General features: G+C 35.2%; 2 protein-coding genes across 8 annotated transcripts in view; one reads left to right on the plus strand and one right to left on the minus strand.

Moving 5' to 3' along the window:
* Positions 1-11,185, minus strand: part of traf3ip1 (TNF receptor-associated factor 3 interacting protein 1) — a 30,331-nt gene extending 19,146 nt beyond the window's left edge. Inside the window, exons 1-10 of one of the 6 annotated variants that reach the window (XM_028435863.1) lie at positions 10,942-11,185; positions 6,098-6,166; positions 4,652-4,813; positions 3,167-3,295; positions 1,933-2,274; positions 1,791-1,865; positions 1,669-1,689; positions 939-962; positions 436-511; positions 155-175 (exon numbers count right to left, since the gene is read on the minus strand). In XM_028435863.1, the coding sequence (XP_028291664.1) occupies positions 155-175; positions 436-511; positions 939-962; positions 1,669-1,689; positions 1,791-1,865; positions 1,933-2,274; positions 3,167-3,295; positions 4,652-4,813; positions 6,098-6,166; positions 10,942-11,064 (1,042 nt within the window). In that variant the 5' untranslated portion in view covers positions 11,065-11,185. The remainder of the gene's footprint in view (positions 1-154; positions 176-435; positions 512-938; positions 963-1,668; positions 1,690-1,790; positions 1,866-1,932; positions 2,275-3,166; positions 3,296-4,651; positions 4,814-6,097; positions 6,167-10,941) is intronic. The other 5 variants (XM_028435864.1, XM_028435866.1, XM_028435865.1 and 2 more) reach the window with 5 other exon arrangements.
* LOC114454930 (anterior gradient protein 2 homolog) lies at positions 6,151-16,947 on the plus strand. 2 transcript variants are annotated; one of them, XM_028435871.1, is made up of 8 exons: positions 6,151-6,175; positions 12,981-13,117; positions 13,236-13,299; positions 13,948-14,000; positions 15,342-15,418; positions 15,507-15,570; positions 15,679-15,762; positions 16,805-16,947. In XM_028435871.1, the coding sequence occupies exons 2-8, from the start codon at positions 13,000-13,002 to the stop codon at positions 16,852-16,854; spliced, it is 510 nt and encodes a 169-aa protein (XP_028291672.1). In that variant the 5' UTR covers positions 6,151-6,175; positions 12,981-12,999; the 3' UTR covers positions 16,855-16,947. The 2 variants fall into 2 exon arrangements, with proteins under 2 accessions (XP_028291672.1, XP_028291671.1); XM_028435870.1 differs by lacking the exon at positions 6,151-6,175 and adding an exon at positions 12,055-12,156.
* Positions 16,948-18,286: the final 1,339 nt, after the last annotated feature.

The raw sequence follows: 18,286 nt of genomic DNA on the forward strand, positions 1-18,286 counted from the left end.
ATTGTTAAAAAGCTCAAATCGAGCAACTCTGTTCGTATCTGCTGAGATTGTCTGAGTTGTGTACGTCAGGATCCATGTTTACACAGATACATAAAACAAGTGTGAACACACTCCTTTCTACCTTCTCCTAAAAGTAAGAGAGTAAAACACTTACCGCCCTCACTGTCAGATTCATCTGTGGAGGGGGAAGTAACACAACAGTGTCACACTCTCGTACAAATACAACAATTACCACATGATGTTGTGGTTCTCTAATTATAGAACACAACATTAATACTTGATTTCATGCCTCTAAAGACTAAATTATTGAAACTATTGATAATATGAGTGTGGAACATGTATTATTCTGTAGAACTGAGCACACAGAATGAGCTATATTATTATTATATGTGATTTGAAATGGAAAACATAGTGCTGCAGGGTGTGTAGAAGTACCTTGACCTGTGATCTTGGGTCTCCTCCTCTGCCCTTTGGCAGACGAAGGCCGAGGTATTCTAGCCGGACTCTCAGACTGTGCAGAGACACAAGACAACACATGCATCTTTATCCATGACTTTATCCTATCAGAAACACATGTAGTCTATGAAACAAGTGCAGTAGTATACAGAATTAGAGTATAAACAGCATTAAGGGGTGACCTGTGTACAGAGAAATGATCAGCTTCCCTTTAGACTAACTAATGTAACGCACTAGAAGCTCACAGGCATAATAAGGTTTAAAAAGACTCCATGATGAGATCTAATGCTTATGACATTATTTAGAGAAAAACAAGACAAACTAATAAGAAATAAAAAAAAGATCAAATCAAAGAAAAAGAACAAAAACAGTTTCTTCTGTTACATTAAACACAGTATGAAATTAACAGTGTTTTTTTTTTAAATTGTAACTCTGCAAAAACTCAAGAAATAAAGACAATAAAAAGGTAAACAGATTCTTACCTGGTTTTCGACTGCCTCTGTGCTCTGTGTGGGTAAAGAACACATCTTAAGGTAATTATCAATCATATTCATCATTATTACTGTAGTGATAACATGAAAAAGATCAATCACTTAAACACAGGAATGTTTACATACCGAGACAGAATGTGTGAAATATTGAGATTAGGATTAAAATTCCTTTTTATGTTGTGTTACCAATCTTTATCATTGGTGTTAGAAATAAAACCGTTCAGTCACCATCAACGTACTCTCTACAGTTAGAGATCTACGCTTCGTTTTTGTGCTTCAAGCTGGGCTCCATAAGTGAAAAACTGATGTTTTAACAATGCCGTTTTTACATTAACTCCAATTGTTAGCATGACAGCCAAATTCAAAATGGTGAAAAAATGTCAAAATGTTGAAGAAATTAACTTTTTGAGATCAAATTGTGCTATTTTCATGGCTTTTCCAACACGGCCACTGTCTTCATATTATAAATAAAAATAAAAATAAATTGTCTCCAGCAGCTTTAAGTTATGTAATGTCCAACTCCTTTAAGTTTTACCTGATTATTTATGAATGAAACAGATCTTAAACATCCTGTCTGGGTAAGTGGACTTATGAGCACAACAGTAATCAGAATTATTATAACTGATCCCTTTTACAAAGCAGCTAATAATTGGACTAGCTCCCATTCTAAAGCACTGCATTCATTCACTGTTTCTACTGATCCCCACACAGCAGGTGTTACCTCTTCAGCTGAATCTGAAGCCTTGAAAAACATAAAACGTAGATTTTTTTACACAGTTTGTTAGTTTGTGTCACTAATGTCTGACTCACTTGTCAGATGAAATGTAAAGTGTAATATCTTACTGCTGGTAAAGGTTTGGCTGGTCTGATGGGTTCCTCAGGAACAGAGTTTGGCTGTGGTTCCTCAGATATTTGTGTCTAGGCAGAAGAAACAGGAGCGTTATAAAGGAAAGTAAAGTAAAGTAATGGATGTATGAGGGCTGACCTTGTCCCTGTCCTCTGTCTCTTTGTGTCGTCCTCTGTCTTTATCTCTGTCTCTTCTTCTCTCCTTATCTCTGTGAGCATCTCTGTCACGGGTCCGTTCTCGTTCTTTGTCTTTTTCTCGATCTCTGTCCCTCTCTCGGTCTTTCTCCTTGTCCCTGATTCGTCCTTTGTCTCGATCCTTGTCTCGCTCCCTCTCTCTAGTCCTGTCCTTGTCTGTGTGGTGGTCCCTGTCCCGGTGGTGTGGGTCTTTCTCTGCGTCTCGGCGTCTGCTCTCCCTCTCTTTGGGCTGATCCGGGTCCTTCTTGTCTCGACTGCCGCTGCGCTCACTGTTCTTCTTCTTCTCCTGGATTTGTTCAAAAGAGGATTATATTTTAGACCAGACATGGGCAACTGGCCACATGTTGCCCCAAAATTGTAGTTCCAGAAACTGGAAGGAATATGAAGCCCAACATAATACACAAAATAACTTGTAAATCACACAAATCAGCAGCAAAATGCACAAAATAACTCAACACAACAAAGACAGACACAACAACCACTTGAACAAACAAAACACACAAAACAAAACATTACAGAATAGATACAAAGACAGACAAACTGTCAACAAAATGACATGAAAATACAGAAAGTGACCCCAAAAAGACACAAAATTACAACAAAAATGCAGACAAAAAAAGAAAAATACAACAAGAACACAAAAACATACATAATGACTCAATAAAATTCACAAAATGACAACAAAGACAGAGACACTAACCACTTAAGCAAACAAAATGACAACAAAACACACAAAACAACAACACATTACAGAATAGCTCCAAAGACACAAATTGTTAACAAAATTACACAAAATGACAGGAAAATACATAAAACAACAACAAAAATACAGAAAGTGACCCCAAAAAGGCACAAAAATACATCAAAAATGCAGAAAAATACACAAAAGTTTAACAAGAACACAAAAACATAACAAAACACACATAATCCTCCAAAAATGCACAAAACATCAAAACCGCAAAGACAAAAAAAGATAAAACCCTTTTTCCCCCTGTGTTAATGCTCTGATTGGTCATTATCTTAAATGTTGACATGAATTTTGATAATGTGGCCCCTGGATCAGTTTTGTGACCCCCACTGTGATAGTGTTGTCCATTCCTGATTTAGACTGTCCCATTCACACACTGAAAAACAAATATTACAGCCACAAAAAAAAGCGTAATGACGGACTTCCACACCTCTCTGTCCAGATGACGATCACTGCTCTCTCTGTTCTCCTTGTCCTGGGACTTTGAAGTGCTCGCTTTGGTTCTCAGGTCCAGTTTTTCTCCTGAGAGAACTCGCTTCACTGCTTCATCGCTGGACATCTACCGATCAAAGATCAATCACTGTTTAATCACTTAGTTCACTACTTTGAGGGTCATCACATGAGCTCATTGCAACTCATTTACATTTACCATGAAAACTAGGGGAGTGTTTTGAGGACAGGAGGAAATAACAGGACGCATGTCAAATATTAATATTTTTAAGTTGTATTTTATCTCCCTGAGAAAATTTACCTAAATGAATCAATAAAAGCTAAGTCTCTAAGCTACAATGTTTAGTGGGAAATTATTATTACACACTGGTCAATGACATGACTCCTAAACACACTGTCCAACTGCATTTCTTTTAGTTAAAAAATGTTTAAATGCATTAAAAAAAATGTAGTAACATAGCATATTTGTGCTCACTTTTATTCATTTTATTATTTTAGAAGTTATCTACGTAATCACTTCTGTCATTTATTCTGTTATTCATAATGTCAAAATATCATAGTGGTGTGACTGTGTGGTCGTGACTGCTGTTCTGGAAAAAAAAAACAGTTAAAATAACTAAATCTATTTAAATTGATTTTCTGCCCTATTTTAGTTACTGTATATTATACTCCTGTATAAGATTTAAAAAGTATTTCTTTCATTTCAATCATAATATTCATGCAAACCTTTTATGAAATATCGTGCAGTGAAACCCTTATACATCATTGACATATATACCCATTAATTATAATATATTATATTAATATTTATTCAACTAATTAACTAACCATCCACTACCAGATCTATAAAACACAAATAAAGAAAAGGTTTGACAGGTTAAACAGACAGTTCAACATTCTTCACAGACTTCAAGTTCCAACATTTCACAATAAAAGCCCTGCGCTTAGGCTACGACAGTATAGCATCAACAAGCAGAATAAGCAACAATGAGAATTTGTCTTTCTGACTGATTTTATCAGCTTTAAACATAATGTTTCTACTTTACTACAGGATCATTCATTTCATCATAAATAAACACGGGTTCAAAATGTTTTTAAATTATATTTATGGATTCATAAGAGTTGCAAACTGAAAAGCACCATTACAAGAATCAATTACATTTGTAATTCATCTTTTTAACATGTAAAATTAATATTGACAAAGCTGTAAAAGAGGTGAACATAACTGTCTCTGCTTTAGAGTTTCCAATCCCCTGGTATTAGCTCATGTGTTTACATCCCATCTCTGGGGTTCAATTAAACTATTTCCAGTTGTTCCAAAGCTACACAGTTTACCCAGGAGTATATACTGGAAATATACTGGAAAGTCAACAAACAAATACTGAATTCAGGTTTGAAGTGAATTACCGGTAAATATGTGACGATGTGACATAAATTAATGTACACATTTTTAAACTAAACTCACCTTATTGAGGCAACATTTGGCGATGGCCTGCAGCAGCTCGTTGGTTTTTTCTGGCTCGTGTCCGGCTACGATACGCACCGGCTTAGCCGCCAGCGGCTCACCGCTAACTAGCATCACCACATCTATGGCTTTCTGAAGGAAGGCGATTTTAGAATCCTTATCCTGGAAAACAGCAACAAAAAACAGGAAGAACATCAGCTTTGGAAGTTCAGATGCACCAATGGGAGTTCATTTTCAACGTGAGATATTTACATCTCTGTGGAAAACACAGCACAGGTTCACTGTTGTTTGAGAAAACAAGAAAACAGGAAGCTAAATAGTATAAAACTTTTTGATTTTCAGTATTTGTAACACAGCAAAGCCTATTAGAAAAGGGGCGTGGCTCCAGCCTATCAGCCTGTTGGGTTTCAAACATGTAGCGACTGTATCTGATGCTAACACCTGCTCCTTCATTGTAGCCTCTGATAATAGGCTGAGCTCTGCATCATTAACCTGTCATTGAACCAACATGGAAACCATCAAGGATTCAACATCCTTTTATTCAAGAACACTCAGTGTTACTAAACTGGTTATTTAGCCTGATATTTCATATTATCTACACGGTTCAAAATGATAAATAATAGATTTTGCTTATTATTCTTTGCACTTAATAATAGTAATTGAGATAAATTGTGAGCAAAGTGTAAAGCTACATTAAGCCCTCTTTTCAAAACAAGAAAAGCTATAAAATCTGAGCGTAAAAATTCTAAATGCAAGTTCTAGGGATGGCAACAGAAAATAGTAATCATACAGATCAAAACTTTAAAGTGAAAAAAAATATTGGAAAAACAAAAAAGTTTAATGATTCAAAACATTTGAAACACTAAGAAATCATTTTTATACTTCAGATATACTTTGATTTTTCTAATTTCTCATGCTAAAAAAAACAGGAACTTTTCAGAACATTTACCAAAAAGCCATGTTTAAAAAAATACTTTTGACCAGATTTGCAGCAATTTTTGTGTAGAATAGCCTAAATATTGTGTTTCACCCATGACATTTAGATTTAACATTTAAGAATTAGATTTAAGATTTAGATTTAAAATTGTCATTATATTTTTATGAGAAAAGTACAGTAAATATCACAAATTTCACAAATATTGCTGTAAATCTGATCAAAAGTAGGAAAAAGAAAAACCACATACATTTTTTAAACGTGGTTTATGGCTAAATGTTGTGAAAAGTTGCTTTTTATTTTAGCCTGCGCTACTTTACAATCAGCGCCCCAAACATAGTAGCTGTTGTGTTTGAATGCACACGTGTTCCATAATGAACAAACTTTGATACGCCCCGTCAGTTACAACCAATCAGATCCTCTTAATCTGAACATTACACAGTCTCTCTGTGTCTGGTTACACACACACACACACACACACAAAATAAAATCAGAGGAAGGAGCAGACTTACCTTTACACTGTCTGATTTCATCTCATTTTCTTCATACAGGCCTTTCATAAAACCTGTGGTCCGGATTACCTACACAAGGTGAGATATGAGATATATAGGAATAGGATTATGAAACAACTCGTTTGTGAAACATTGTTATGGCTTTTTAATTAGTTGTAAAGTTGTTTGTTGAAACCGTCCAGAGACCAACCTTTAACGGAATGAAAAGAGTCACACATACCTTCACACTTCCCTTCATTAAAAATACACAAACCCTGAGTGACACACTACACTGAGGCCAAGCTGGAAGCAGAGATCTGACCTTTGTTTAACTAACAACAAACACATTACAACAGGGGTTTTCAACCACTGTACCTTGGCACACCTGTGTGCCGTAAGAGATCGTCAGGTGTGCCGTGGGAAATTATTCAATTCTACCTAATTGTTCTAAAAAAACATTTTGAAAAACTAACACTCTTAATGTTTAACAACACATTATATATATATATATATATATGTGTGTAAAACAAATTAATTATACAAAACTAACTAGCGTGAATAATAAGTCTTCTGTGTACACTAAAGTAAGCTACGGGGTTCCTCAGGGCTCTGTGCTAGGTCCAATCCTCTTCTGTATCTATATGATCCCCCTTGGTAATGTTATGAGAAAATACTCTGTTAACTTTCACTGCTATGCTGATGATACCCAACTGTATGTATCAATGAAGCCAGGTGAGACAAATCAGCTATCTAAACTTGAGGCCTGTCTAAAGGACATTAGGGCCTGGATGGACCAAAATTTTCTTCTTCTTAACTCAGACAAGACTGAGGTCATTGTACTGGGCCCACGACACCTTAGAGAAACCTATGCTAGCCTAACTGCCCTAGATGGCATTACTCTGACACAAAGCACAACTGTTAGAAACCTTGGGGTTCTATTTGATCAGGATTTATCCTTCAACTCTCACATAAAACAAACTTCAAGAACTGCCTTCTTTCATCTCCGTAACATTGCTAAAATCAGATCTATCCTGTCTCAGGGCGACGCCGAAAAGCTAGTCCATGCTTTTGTTACCTCTCGACTGGATTATTGTAATTCTCTTTTAGCAGGCTGCCCGAGCAAGTCGCTTAAGACACTTCAGTTGGTTCAAAATGCTGCAGCACGTGTACTGACTAAAACTAGGAGAAGAGATCACATTACTCCTGTATTAGCCTCTCTGCATTGGCTTCCCATAAAATATAGAATAGAATTCAAGATTCTTCTTCTCACTTATAAAGCCCTAAATGGACAGGCACCAGTCTATCTCAAGGAGCTTGTAGTGCCATACAATCCCCCCAGAACACTACGCTCTCAAAATGCTGGACTACTCGTTGTTCCATTTGTCTCTAAAAGTAGTATAGGAGGAAGAGCTTTCAGTTATCAGGCCCCACTTCTCTGGAACCATCTACCAACCACGGTTCGGGGGGCAGACACCCTCTCTACCTTTAAGGTTAGGCTCAAAACATTCCTCTTTGGTAAAGCTTTTAGTTAGGAACCAGCTCATAGCTCATAGTTAAGATGCAATAGGCATAGACTGCCGGTGGGGGGGTCTGGCACGCTCGGTTGGAGAGGGCGTTAAGAGAGAGGTCATTTAGGTTAGAGAGGGACGGGAGAGGGTCCCATTCCTCTCTCAAACACTCCCTCTATGTCTGCTTCTTCCCTTGTGTGTTTGCTCTTGTACTCCTTCTGGCTTTTGTCTTGCAGGTCTGTGGGATCCTCAGTGTGGAGTTACAGAGTCTCAACAACTCTGTCTCCACCCTTTCCTCTGCACACACCCAACAGAGCATAACGTGGATGGCTGTTCATCATAGGAATGGGATCCACACAAGGTTCCTGCTGCTTAACAGAAGGTTTTCCTTGCCGCCATGATGAATTCATGTTGGGTGTGGGATACATATGTATGTGTATATACGTATATATGCATATGTGTGTATCCATAAAATGAAGAGTCCGTCCTTAAGACTGCTCTACTGTAAAGTGCCTTGAGATACCATTGGTTTTGATTTGGCGCTATACAAATAAAAGATTGATTGATTGATTGATAGAATAAAGTGCAATTGTAGATCTAATCATATTTTACATTTTGTTTAATATTTGTATTCAAGACAATTTGACAAGAATTAAAAATTGTTGATTACACTTTTAATTTGAAAAAATAAATCACAATAGATTTGTGTTGCTTTTGTTCATTTGATTCATATTAAAAACTTACTTAATTGCACTTTTTATTCAAAAGATCATAAAAAAGTTTTCTTTGTGTTTATTTGATTCCTATTCAAGACACTTTAATGAGAATGACTGTATATTGTTAATATTGGCTACAAAAAAAAGGGAAAAAAACACTAAAGTCTTGGGAGAAAAAACACAAAATAAAAACACTCAAAATAACAACAACTACATGAAATAACAACAGAAAGACACAAAACAACAACATAAATGACAATAATTATTCTAAATGCTGATGTGAACTCTAAATGTGGCCCTCAGATCAGACAATCACATTTTTGTGGCCCCTGCTGTGATCATTTCTGCTTCATAAACACAGGTCATTCTGGACCCGACTTGTACAGTTCCCGTATTCTTTCAGGGTATACAAACCTCGTGGTTGAAACCAAACGCCTTAGGGAGCCGGTAACAGACCCTGGTTGGTTAAAACCTGACCTTCACTTCACCTGACAACAGCAGCTGCTCAATGATCATTCACAATCTCTCCAACTGTGCTTTTATTTTTGCGTCCATGGATGAAGACGCAGATTATTTTTTATTTTTTGATTGAATTTTCCAAAATCCTGCAATTTTTTCTTAATTAATTTTACAATATTTCCCCCAAACTAAATAAATATTAATCACAAAATCAAGGATATTTTAAGCGAACATCCTGTGACGGGCAGGGATGTCAAACTCATTTTAGTTCAGGGGCCAAATAAAGATACATTTGACCTCAAGTGGGCCGCAGAGGTTGGGAATCGAACAACAGTGTCAACATTAGTGCTACTTTGCATTTCCATGTATAACTGATATGAAAGTATGTAGTAAATAAGCACAACAATATCCAAGCAATAAGTGACAGGTGGTGATTATATTTATTTATTTTGGGGGGAAATTTGATTTCTTTCAACAATCTGTAAAAATGACTTAATAATTACAAAGTTCTACTTCCAAATAAATCTGTTGAAATGTTATGTTTTTAAAGTATATTATTTTTTTGCATGGATGGTAATTATATTTGGATATTACACAGTGATTTAAAATGACTCCCAATTTCTGCTTAATTTCAACAAATAATTCTGATTAAAAGTTTCTTTTTTTTGCATATTGCCAAAATTCTTGAGCTTAGTGTTCCCATGGAAATTAGACATATTTCATATATCAACTCTACTGAGATATCACAATTAAATGATTTGGTCATTTACAGTGTCAGCCATTTTGACTTTACCCTGTGAGCTGATATGGATGCTTTAAAGGGCCAGATTTGGCCCCCGGGCCTTGAGTTTGAAACGTGTTGTAAGGACTAATATCTGTCACCTATTGTCGGTGCCTTAAATACTTTATATATCATTTATATGTGGAAGTGCAAATTAGAGCACATTTATGTTGAAATTGCTCGTTTTCCTCATATTTGGCCCCTCAACTAAAATTAGTTTTTGACACTTCCTGGTTTACATGAAAAGCAGAGATGAAGGTGACTGATTTTTTTATTTTATTTTAATTCCGTGTTATTTTATTTATTTATTTATTCAATTTATGCAAGATTTGGTTTCCTTTTTAAGTTTCTACATGAGATGTTTACTGTACGTAAGGGAACCGTGGCTAGATTTATTACCAAAAACAAACATGGGGGGTGAAAAGTAACTAGTAACTTTTTACTTTGAGTACTATTTATTAGAGATGTCCCAATACAACTTTTTAACTTCCGATCCGATATCGATATTACAGCCCTACGTATTGGCCGATACGGATGTGGATCCGATATAATAACAGCATGAATCATACATACTTTTACTACTTATTTTGTTGTGTGGAACGCTAGAAAAGGCTTGATCATGTGATGTCACATGTGAGAACAATAGTCAGCAACAGCAGGCATGAAAAAAACTGACCCATTTATTATTAACCAATTTGTTACATACATTTTAACCTTCAACATTACATCTACAGTATTCTACAATTGAATAAAATAAATTATTATATTGGTTATGATATCGGAGATTTAAGACGCAGTCCGATCAAATCCGATATTCGTTTTCTGGCTGATATTGGACCGATATCCAATATCAATATCGGATCGGGACACCTCTACTATTTATTGAGCTACTTTTTACTTGTACTTGAGTATTTTATGTATGACTTACTTGTACTTGAGTACAATTTCAATGAAGTAACAGTACTTGTACTTGAGTAGAATATATCAGTTTTCTTTATTACACTGTGATTTAGCTTTGCATTCTTTACTCTGTGCTCGTGCCTAGCAACAACTACCACACGCTATTACCACTGCTAGCTAACTAGCTTAGCCACTTACCGGTGGGTTAATAGTAGCTGACCAGCATTAGTTACCGTCTGAATTTACTATTGATTCTTTGATTAACTACTTTATATTGATATTTTGTGCAACTACAAACTAATTTGATGCTAGGGGAATGTTTAATGCGTCTTAACGAGGATCGGATCATGCTAATGTTGCTGTGTTGGTACATTAGCCACCAAACTGTGGTCCGTGTCCGTGTTTGCGAACGACCCAGGAGCAGATTGTGTGGTTTATGTCCTCATTGTATCATTTATCAGTTTATTACCGGTAAAGTCACAGCTTCTGTTCGGGTCTCACCTCACTGAAGATGTCGTGGAGATATCGAAAGGGCGGCTTACTGAGCAGTTTCTCCGACAGTTGTGGTTTCTTTATGACCTTCCCCAGCGAGTCCTGGGTCTTCTTCACCACCGCCGTGTTCATTTTGGTCCTTGAACGCAGCACAGAGCAACACTTCTAGCTCATCTGCTACAGTGAAAATTCTAGCGACTGGTTGCTATGTCAATATCCCGCTATCCCAGGGTGCATCTGTGATTGGCCTGTGCGCATGCGTCCGAGGATAACGGTTGCCAAGCATTCTCCATGGCAACGGCTAACAGACAAGATGCTGCCAACATACAAATTGACTGTAAAAACACACAAAATGGGACAAAAGAACACAAAAATGAGAGTAAAAACACACAAAATGAGGGAACAACACACATTAACTGTAAAAACACACAAAATGAGGGAACAACACACATTAACTGTAAAAACACACAAATGAGAGGAAAGACACACAAATTGACTGTAAAAATACACTAGATGAGACAAAAACACAAAACGACTTTAATAATAACACACAAAATGAGAGAAAATAACATAAAACTGACACAAATTGACTGTCAAAGCGCACATATTTACTGTAAAAACACACAAACTGAGACAAAAACACATAAAATGACATGTTAAAATACACAAAAAGAGAGAACAACATACAAATTAACAGTAAAAACACACAGAATTACAGTAAAAACATATAAATTTACTATAAAATGACACTAGATGAAAGAAAAACACAAAATGACTCTAATTAAACACAAAATGGGAAAAAAACAACATAAATTGACTGTAAAAACACACAAAATGAGGAAAAAAAACACACAAGTTACTGTAAAAACCTACAAAATGGTAGGAAAATATACAAAATGACTGTAAAAAACAGACAAAAAAACAAATGAGAGAACAACAAACAAATTGACTGTAAAAACACTCAAAATGACTGTTAAAAACACACAAATGAGAGGAAAGACACGCAAATTGACTGTAAAAAAGACACTAAGAAGACAATAATGTTGATTTAGTTTAGATAGATAGTGTGTGTGTGTGTGCACCTGCACTGTACGGCTGTGATATCATTGAGAACTTTCACATTTAACTTGTCGAACTAGTTCATCAAACCACAGGAGGTGGAGGTTTTATAAGAGGATGAAGACGATTTGTTCACAAGCCTTTAGCCGTTGTCATCCACACAAGGTAAGACACACAGACACACACACACACACACACTGCTTCTGTTTAAACAGAGACTATTATTTTGTCTTCTTTTAATAATATGTTAAGGTTTCATTTTGTCAGACACTTTTTTTCAGGAATTGTTTTACTTTGATCTCCTGACACGTTTCGACTGTCAACTGCCAGTCTTCCTCAGAGGTGTCTGCTGATCACTTTGATGTTTCCTGTTTGAATTGAAAGTCGAAAACATAAAATTTCCCGACAAAAAGTTGTCTGAATAAATGAAACCTTCACGTATTATTAAAAAAGAAGACAAAATAAAATTGCTGGAATTATTATGCATCAAGTCAATTTTTGGAATATTCAAAAATATTCAATTTTCATGGGAATTATTTATTTGGATTAACCTGAGATTACAAATAACATTTAAATAAGCAATGCTGTTGTTTTAGAGGATGTTAAAATGTATTTTCCAAACTATATTTAACACTACTGTTTTAAACCTTATTAAAGTTTCATATCTGGAATTTTGAAACCCTATAGTTGAAATGTTATATTTTTAAATGGTATTATTTTTGAATATATGCTAATATTTATATGATATATACATGAATCAATAATATTTTTTGTTCCCATGACAGTTTTTCAACAGGTCGCCTTCTGCCAAACATTTAAAAAACTTTGTTACGTGTCATTTGTTTTACTGTCATCATAAGTAAAGTAAATTAAGACATTATTAAAGTTGAAGATTCTGTAGTTTTCTGCTAAAAGTCATTTCTATCTGTTTTATGCTTGAGTAACAGAGGAGTTTGACGTGTTTTATCTGGTATAATATCTTTTTTAAGTCAGAGTTTTGGTGCAGCCATGATGCTCCGCTGGGTGATTCTGGCTTTGCTCATCGGTGTCTGTGTCAGTGTCGATGTTAAAGAGAAGAAGGAGGGGGAGAAAAGCAAGAAGTCTGAGTCCTCGTCGAGGTCAAGAGGTCAGTGATCACAACTAACTGTACATATTGGCTTCTTTCCTTTTTAACCTTTTAGGATTTTTCTTTGTGAAAATCTGTGAGATGACTTTACTGTATTCCTGATTTTTCTCATGTACAGGATGGGGGAAAGACCTGAAATGGGCCAAAGATTATGTCGACGCTTTAGGTAAAACAACGAAGAGGTAAAACTGCTCATCACTAATGCATTTTAATGCTAAAATAGAGGTTTTTCATTATTTCTATTCTTTTAAACACATGTTTCAAACTCATGGCCCGGGGGCCAAGTCCGTCCCTTTGGAGCATCCAATTCGGTCCCGCAGGAGAAAGTAAAAAATGACAGAAAACATGAATCGTTGTATAAATAAAACAACAATATGTGGAGGGACTCACAGTTTTCCCGTTGCTTATATCACATGATTGTAGTCATTTTTCATGTTCGACTGTTGAAAAGACCCTTTAATTTTCCTCAAATTATTACATAATGTGTTTTTGTTTTTGTTTGTATGGTTGCTATGGATTCTGAGTCTGAAATAAATATAGAAAAAATAATATTTCCCTTAATTTAATAGAAATTTGATCCTGTTGGGACTGATATCTGCCACTTATTGCTTGGATTTTGTCAGTTTCTTACATATTTTATATTTTATGTATACGTAGAAGTGCAAACTATGGCACAATAATGTTGAAATGACTTGTTTTCTTGCATAAAATTTGTGGCCCACAACTGCTCCGTATTTGTCCTCTGGACCACAATGAGTTTAGAAAATCTAAAGGTTTGATTTCTCACAGTCATCAGTGTGTTTTCTCTGTGCTTTGTTTCTCACTGGTAGCCATAAACCTCTGATGGTCATCCATCATCTGGAGGACTGTCCACACAGCAAAGGTAACTAAAGTAACTTTCATTTAGTGGCTGACATTCAGTGGAAGTTAGTGCGTAGGTTTGCACTTTCTGTTCTATGGGTTTGGCTTCGTGCTGGAACACAATGTTACATTCCATTAAAACCTGTAAAGCAGGTAATGGTGAAATAGGTGAGACTGGTGCTCGTAAATCACACAGTAATCTACTGGTTTCCTGTGAGTGAGTGAGCTGGGAGTGGAATGGAATTTATACTATATTTATACAAAGAAGAAGAAGAAGAAATTTTTTTTTTGCTTAATTTGAGCCCATTTTTGCTTATTTTTACCATTTTTCTGAAACTACACCAAACTCACCATATTTTAATCTATTTTTTTCACTTTTTCTTGCCATATTTTTGCTCCTTTTAATGTTTTTTTGCTACATTAATCCTATTTCTGACACTTCTCCATCACATTCCAATGCCTTTTATGCACATTATTTCCACTTTCAAGACATGTTCAGCACTTTTAAACCCTTTCCACCACTTTTCCACCTAATGTCACATTTGTTGTTCCATTATTGTCACAATTAACCTTTTTTTTCACATTTATTTTTTTGCCAGTTTAACCACATTCACAATTTCTCATGCCCATTATTTACCAGTTTAAACTAATTGTTCCAATATTGGCAATGAGAATTTTTTTCCCCCACTTTTACTAAGAATATTTTTCTTAACAATTTGAGCCCATTTTTGCTTATTTTTACCCTTTTTCTGCAACTACACCAAACTCACCATATTTTAACCTATTTTCATCACTTTTTCTTGCCATATTTTTGCTCCTCTTAATGTATTTTTGCTACATTACTCACATTTCTGACACTTCTCCATCAAATTTATTTATTTTTTTTCTTTTCTGCACATTTTTTTCCACTTTCCAAACATTTCCAGCACTTATAAACCCTTTCCATCACTTTTCCACCTAATGTTGCAAATGATAACACATCATTGTCATTTTTAACCTCTTTCCTCCATATTTATGGCTTATTTTTGCCAATTTTACCACAGTCACGCCAATGACTCCAAAAAAAAAAAAGCTAACAAAATTACAGAAAAACAAACAAACAACAAAAACACAAAAAATTATAGAAAAATATACAAAAAACACACACAAAAAAACCCCAACAGAAATACAAACCAAACCCTTTATTGTTTCCTGTATAATCTCTTAGATTGGTCATTAATGTTACTGTATCATCTCTATTGAGCATGTAATATGGAGAATATCATAGATCATGTTTGTGGAACAGATATCTTTGATGTGCAGTGCACAGTAACGTACGCGTGAAGCCTTTGTTGGACTAAAAAGACGGTTTTTATTCCAACAGCCCTGAAAAAAGCCTTCGCTGAGGACAAAACCATCCAGAAAATGGCCAAGGATGATTTTGTCATGCTCAACGTGGTGGTGAGTTCACACATTAGCATGAGAATTCATTCACTAATTAATGAAAAATAAGAATGTGATTTATTTAAAGTGTAATAATATTAAACAGGAGGAAACCACAGATAGAAATCTGGCTCCTGATGGCTACTACGTACCCAGAATCATCTTTGTTGGTGAGAATAATCATTAATATTATTAATATTATTATTATTAATAGGATCAAATCATAATGTACTTGTACATGCCCAGTGCAGGTGTGTAAATGTGTGACTGTTTTACAGATCCTCTAAACACTGTACGTGCTGACATCATAGGAAGGTACCCAGACAGGAAGTACGCCTACTCACCGACTGACTTGGAGTTATGTAAGACACACACACACACACACACACACACACACACACACACACACACACACACACACACACACACACACACACACACACACACACACACACACACACAGACAAAGATCTTCATCATGATAAAATAGACATTTTAATAGAGATATTGATAGTGATGTTTTGGTGACACTTTTCATTTAGATATAAACATGTTTTATGGCTAAAATATGAGAAATGAATTATTCTATATGAACTGCATGTTCTTCACTGCTAATTAATTTTAATTATTTAAAAGATGATTATGAGAAAAGAAAGAGAAAATATCTTGTGTCGTCGTCCCTGTAGCGTTAGCTTTCTGCTAACACAAAGCTGTACGTACAGTACGTAGGTTATTGTCGTTTACAGTTTGTGACGCCCAACGTGGAATAGGTTTAATAACGACTGGAGGTCAGTTTGACCTGAGTTTAAGAAGGTCTGAGACCAGGTTTGGATCTGGAACTTTCCCAAGTGGAGAGTGCATGTTCTTACAAGAAGCAACTAAACAAGAAAACATTTTTATCAGATAAATTCATAATATAAACCTTAGAAAAATAAATTGAATTGCTTGAAAGAAACAGGTTTGTTTTTGACCTCCACTGTAAACACTCTTTTATTGACATTATGGGATGTAAAGTCTTACAGAATGATGCGTGGAAGAGTTTTTACTTCATTCTTACTGTGATTTAATGCGTTTCTTCTCTAAACACTTTATTTTTCTTCCAGTTTGTTCCCAGTATTCCACTTCTATGCATCATTTTTTTCCTTCATATCCCACAATGCAATGTGTGAAACTTTTCTGACAATGTCAATAAACACCTGAGTGGAAATTTGAACCTTTTTTCTTGTTAATAATCTTTGATTTATTAATGTATAAAGTCTACACTGTGTCTTTATCTGATGATAAAACATGTTTTGATCACGTCCCAGCTGTGTCTGTATCAGTAGTTTTTATAATATTCTCTATCCAGTGACAGTAAAACATGTCATTTCTCTTCTAATCCTCTATTTTGTTTTAATATTTTAGTGGCTGAGAACATGAAGAAAGTTGTGGCCCTGAAACACACTGAACTCTGAAGTGACTCAGCATGAATTCTACGATCACATCCACTGTGAAAATTCAGCTGAACTCAATCAATACACAATAAAAAAACTCATTTTTCACGCTCACATACTGTACATTTGACTTGTTTTATATAAGCCTGAGTGACTAAATCACACTGTTATAGGTTTTTAACCAGGGTTGTAAACGGGCAGGAAATTCCCAGTAAAATTCCACCAGAAGTAATATTCAAAACTCTTCTTATTTTTAAATAAAATGTGAATATTAACATTCATTCTAAATTATATAATTAAAAAAAAACACATTTCAACATGGGTAACAAAGTTGGTTGGTTCTTAACAAGGATGTTAGATATGGTTGCAAAATATATATTTCAGCATCATCTAGAATATCGGTTATTTAAAATGACTCCATATTTCCAATTAATTCCAATAAATAATCCCCAAGAAAACGTAATATTTCTTTTAACATTTCCATAATCCCTGATCCTACAAGAGAGAATTACATCAAAAACCTCCACTCACCGTCTTCCATTGAACATGAAACACTACACATATGTAACACACATGTAACACACATGTAACACACATGTAACACACATGTAACACGCATGTAACACACATGTAACACACAAGTAACACGCATGTAATACACATGTTGTACACATGTTACACACGAGTAATACACATGTAACACACATGTTATACACATGTTATACACATGTAACACACATGTTATACACATGTAACACACATGTTATACACATGTAATACACATGTTATACACATGTAATACACATGTAATACACATGTTATACACATGTAATACACATGTAATACACATGTAATACACATGTAATACACATGTAATACACATGTTATACACATCATACGCATGTAAGACATTTGTTATACACATGTAACACACATGTTATACACATGTAACACACATGTTATACACATGTAATACACGTGTAATACACATGTTATACACATGTTATACACATCATACGCATGTAAGACATTTGTTATACACATGTAACACACATGTTATACACATGTAACACACATGTTATACACATGTAATACACGTGTAATACACATGTTATACACATGTTATACACATCATACGCATGTAAGACATTTGTTATACACATGTAATACATATGTTATATACATGTTATACATAGGTAACACACACATGTAATACACATGTTATACACATGTAACACTGTCAAGGATCAACCGTAGCAGTGGAGGAAGTCAATAAGGAAACCAGGCTCCAGGTTTTGATGCATCAGTTTTATCTGTTTATTTTTTAGTTTGCACCACAAGCACCGTGTACTTCAATCTCCATTCCACTCTCTACTGAACAGAATGAATGTCCTTATATACAGGTGTACCACTAATTAGCCTGTACCAAGCATGGGGTGACATATAATGTGCA

The sequence above is a fragment of the Gouania willdenowi genome, chromosome 21 (genome assembly GCF_900634775.1).
Source record: "Gouania willdenowi chromosome 21, fGouWil2.1, whole genome shotgun sequence".
Taxonomy (NCBI): domain Eukaryota; kingdom Metazoa; phylum Chordata; class Actinopteri; order Blenniiformes; family Gobiesocidae; genus Gouania; species Gouania willdenowi.

Excerpts from the sequence above, each read along its gene's own strand:
- LOC114454930 (XM_028435871.1), top strand. The coding sequence starts at position 13,000 with ATGATGCTCCGCTGGGTGATTCTGGCTTTGCTCATCGGTGTCTGTGTC. Across the intron at positions 13,118-13,235 it reads GTCCTCGTCGAGGTCAAGAG|GATGGGGGAAAGACCTGAAA; the intron begins GTCAGTGATCAC and ends TCTCATGTACAG. Across the intron at positions 15,571-15,678 it reads ACCCAGAATCATCTTTGTTG|ATCCTCTAAACACTGTACGT; the intron begins GTGAGAATAATC and ends ACTGTTTTACAG.